General features: G+C 40.7%; 1 protein-coding gene across 1 annotated transcript in view; it reads left to right on the top strand.

Annotated features, from left to right (window-relative positions):
* LOC107040435 overlaps positions 1 to 4,721 on the top strand; it is a 21,445-nt gene that overhangs the window by 9,152 nt on the left and 7,572 nt on the right. Inside the window, exon 4 of the mRNA XM_015260524.2 lies at positions 2,955 to 3,748. Coding sequence (XP_015116010.1) covers positions 2,955 to 3,748 — 794 coding nt within the window. The remainder of the gene's footprint in view (positions 1 to 2,954; positions 3,749 to 4,721) is intronic.

Raw genomic sequence — 4,721 nt, 5'->3', positions numbered from 1 at the left:
AAACGGGGGTTGAAGGATGGGGAATTTAATTCTCCATCGAACAGCATTGGTTTCATTCCTCAATGTTAATTAGGAGCAGAGTTTTTCATAGCGCCGCGACTTTCCTCGCAATATTAATTTTCTTATTGCAGAGATTAGTCTTTGTTTCATCCCTTAATATTAATTAGTCGGCGAATAAATCAACTGAAAAACATAAAGTAAACATTGAGTACAAGGAGGACGAAAATCCCCCTCCGAGCTGTCCCTGTCACAGCGGGACTGCTACTGCCGAGTTACGCACCCGACTCACATTTACCGACAATTCGACCGGGACGCCCCCTTTCCCGTGGGGTACCATCTAACATTTTTGGAGTCAGTCAAACCCCCCGATCCGGGCCTCTACTCAGGTCTATCCTCTTTGGGTGTAACCCTCCCGAGACAAGCCAAGCCCTGGGCAATCGCGGCAATGCACCAGGTGAAAACGCTTAACCGCGGTACTCGTGGGACTAAAAATGGAAACCAATCTAAAAAATCTCAGTATTGAAAAAGAAACTTCGGGTGGGGCCAGCGATGGCGAACACACGAAGTCTGACAAGGCTGACCAGTCTGGTGCCGATGTGAATCAGGTCAGACTGAGTGGAGCCGAGAGAAGACGTCGCAAGAGAGCGAAGCTGCATCCAACCTCGGGGGCAATTGCAACCTTGGCGGATGCAGCAGCGAAGGTCGATGAGGGGAAGGGGGAGGGGGCTGTGAGGAAGGCTATAAAACGCCTTCCATCGGAGCGTACCACGCCAAGCCCCTCAGTCAGACCGAAAGAAAAGAGAATGAGAACGCAGGATCAGGGCACATATGCTCAGAATACTGCGAGCTCATTCAAGTTTGCAGCTATACCGGAGTCATATCCTGATCAGAAACTGGGCACTGAAGAGGTAACGGAGGTGAAGAAACTCCTGAAGGGGGCCATTCTGGCGTTACCTGACGGGGTGAAAGCACCCACCTTCAACGGTGTCTGGGAAAGAGAAGGTGTGGCAATGGTGTACTGCACTGATGAGGAAACGGGAAATTGGCTGAAAAGCCTTTTCCCCGAAAACAAAATAGCTGGGCTTACTGTACATATGGTCGCAGCCTCGGAGCTTCCTAAGAAGCACAGGGTTGTGGCACGCGTGGAAAACCCAGATCTAACCGGTCAAGAAGCACTGTGCTTCCTTGAGAAACAGAATGCAGGACTGCAGGCCAGAGAGTGGGTTGTCGCTCGGGGCAGTGAGAGCAGGGACGCGAAAAGTGCCCACTTCGTTGCGCTGATAGACAACCGATCACTCTGTTCTGAAAGCCTGCAACTTCAGACTGCACTGCGGGATTGAAAAAGCAACTGTCAAGCTGCTTGCGAAAGACCGTGGTGAAAGTCAGAAGAAGGGTACATAGAGGTACCAGGAAAGTAGTCATTATGGCTGCAACCTGGGTGCACATTGTACAGATAAATTTGCATCACAGCAAAGCAACCTCGGCTACTCTAGTCAGGCTATTAGCTGGGATGCAGACTAGACTGTGCGGAGGTGATAAGGAGAGCGTCATCCACATTTTATGTGAATGCCCCCTATTAGCCCTCCGTCGCTGTAAAATCTGGGGCCAGGCTTTCTTGGAACCAGAGGACTTACAACAAGCGGCTGTCACCAGCCTTATTAGCCTAGTGAGAAACACAGGGCTGGGGCTGTGTGACTGATCGAAACTAAGACGGATGTTACAAAAGATCGTATGATTTAGGTGACTCTGGGCGCTTTAAGTGACCAGCCACGCATCTTCTAATTCTAAAATTCTTGGCCAATATCCATTCGGAAGCATATTGCTAATTCATTAGCAAACACAGGCACCATAATTGACACAGTTGAAAGCAATTGCCTATTTGTATTATTAAAAATCTACGTTAACAAATGTTAAGAAAAATATTAAACATTCAAGATTGATCTCAATGACTCAAGTTTGGGATAAAGCTACCGAGCTTGATCAAAAATTTTTCCAGTCAGATTATATATTGAAAAAACAGCAATTTTTTTAGTTTATCAACAAATAAGTTAAATATGAAAGTTGAGTGAAAAGGTTAAGTGAAAATGAAGAGGAGAGAACGAGAAAAAATCACCTTTTGTTCTTATCCCAATAAGATAGCTGGATCAAAAGTTATGTTATGGCAAATTTTGGTTGAAAAATGAAAATAAAAGAAAAAAATGGGGACTCCTGAAAAATTGAAAAATGTTTTTAAAAAAATTTTCTCTCCTGGAGACATTTTGTGGAGGGTCAAGATGCATCCTGATTTTTTTCAGATTTTTTAATCAACTTTTTCATAAATTATTTGCATTTTGCAACTAAAATGGACTTTTCGGCGTTGGCGGCGAATGAGCTTTTTCGTAGTTCAACTTTAAGCGCGCTTGGCGGCTTGACGGTTGAAATTACGAAAATGCTGCCATTGACTTTTTTGTAGGAAATTTCATGCTCTACAAATTGAGTCTTATGCATTTTTATCCTATCTATCACGGTTTCGTCGGAGTAAAGCAAAAAAGGTCGCGTGGACGCTTAATTTTGCAGTTTTCAATTTTTTTAAACAATTTCCCGGTTTGCTACAATCCCAAAAACTTATTATGTGTTTCATATCATTCTTCCACATGATATCTCATGATTTTTATCCTTCTTCTATCATCCTTGACTTCGGCCGAAAAAAAGTCCTTATTTGATTGGCCTATAAATACTGATTTCACAATAAATTTTTTCAACAACAGATCATGCAATCAATCTCACGCTCGAAATTAATCAAGATGGCATTGGGAAGAATATTTTAAATTACAATTGGATTCATTTCAATGGTCTAAAAATAAACTCTTTGAGTGAAAATTAGTTATCCTGACCCAAAAATTGGAAATTTCGAATGTGACGAACATAATGCTTCCAATCAAAAGCAAAAAATAATGATTAAAAAATAATTTCAGGATTCAGTATCTACGTAATAGGTGGTGAACAAGGACTAGGCTCAGGTCGTTTCACCAAAACAATTTGGCGATACTGTTTGCTCTCAAAAACGTGGTTCTCCGTTGCTGAAATGCCGAGGCCAAGGAGACACATGGCTGTGGCATTTATAAAAAATAAACTGTACCTGATCGGTGGGATCGGCCAGCACCGTTTGAAGTTGTCAAGTGTGGACGTGTTGGATGTTCACACGGGGCTGTGGTCAAAAGCTGCTGAGATACCTGAAATGTTCACCGAAGTACCTGCATCCTGTGTCGTAGATGGAAAATTAATTTACTTTAAGACAAATTTTTACTTTTACAATCCACTCCTGGACGAGTGGGAGACAGTGAAAAAGAACTCCTACGACGGTTCATCCTGCCCTAGTCACATAGACTCGTTAATCGGTTATGAGGACAATACCTGTTATAATGACAATAACGTTTACGTTGGAATTGCTGATAGTGATAATCAACGAACTCTCTTGTCGAGGTTTTCCCTGGATTCGCAGAGTGGGAGGCTGAGATTCATATGCGAGCAGTCCTGTGATTATCCTCGACAAATATTCAATGGCTCAATGCTGTTCAGCTTCTCTTATTCTAATGGTGAAGTTAAGATCGAACGTGGCACACTCGAGAGCATAAATTCGTATCAATTTCTGGGCATTTGCAGTACAATTGTTACGAGTATTCATGATTCGGGATTTCAAAGTCGTATTGGATGTTTCAATGTCATCGACCCAGCTACTCTACATCAGCAGATTTCATTCACTGATCAGGTAATTTTTCTAATTTTTTTCCTCAAACATGAGATTTTTCTTTATAATACGCACGAAAAAAATCAATAGAAAAATCTACCAAATTTGATAGGCAATTTTATTGGATTCCTCTTGAAACATTCAATAGGATTAGATTATTTTATACAGCTAATTCTGTTCAGGTATATTCTATAGAATTTCCTGGGCTTGAATTTTTCAAGTATTTTCATTCTATTTTTCTTTTTTCATTAAAAAAAATCGAACAAGAAAATGGAAAATTTGAGACAAGGGAATTCTATAAAAAGTATCTCAAGAGAATAAGTTGTACAAAATCGGTCAAAAACTAATAGACAGTTTAATATAAATCCAATGGAATTGTCAAGCGAATTCGCTAGTTTTTTAATATTGAATTTTTTCATAAGTGAAATTCAGTTTTTTATAAAAGTGCCCAAAATTCATAGGGGAATTAACATGGCAAAAAAGTGTACAAAAATTTAGGGACCTTCAGGATGAAAAGGGCTATTGAATATAGAATATTTAAGGATTTTTTTTGTATAATCCGCGTGAACTACATTGTTTTGCGTTTTTTGTTGTTGTAAAGAATCGGTTTAGAATTCAACTCATTCTTTATTTCTCAATTCAGTAGTGAAGTGGTGAAACGGTTTAAGTGGATTTTGGCCTCAGCTGAGTTTTTGAGGAATATCCCGCAATCTAAGGGAGACAATGAAATTTTCGTAATGACTGTTGGAAATTCGAATTTGTTTGTGAGAGCGTATGCATGTGTGGAGAGCGAAGCCACAGAGAAAGAGAAAGAGAAAGAGAGAGAGAGAGGGAGAGCGAGAGTGTCTAAAAGCACACAATTTTTATTCCAATCTGAAGCTCATTTTTTCCCACTCTCCCTAGCGGACTGACTTCAGAGTTGAACTCTTGAATATTTCCACGATTTCAGAGAAAGTTCAGAGTTCGGTCAGAGTTGGGGTTATGTCGGATTCTA

Source organism: Diachasma alloeum, unplaced genomic scaffold (genome assembly GCF_001412515.2).
Source record: "Diachasma alloeum isolate Michigan unplaced genomic scaffold, Dall2.0 Dall_scaffold_00335, whole genome shotgun sequence".
NCBI lineage: Eukaryota > Metazoa > Arthropoda > Insecta > Hymenoptera > Braconidae > Diachasma > Diachasma alloeum.
This window is presented reverse-complemented; position numbering and strand designations above follow the sequence as displayed.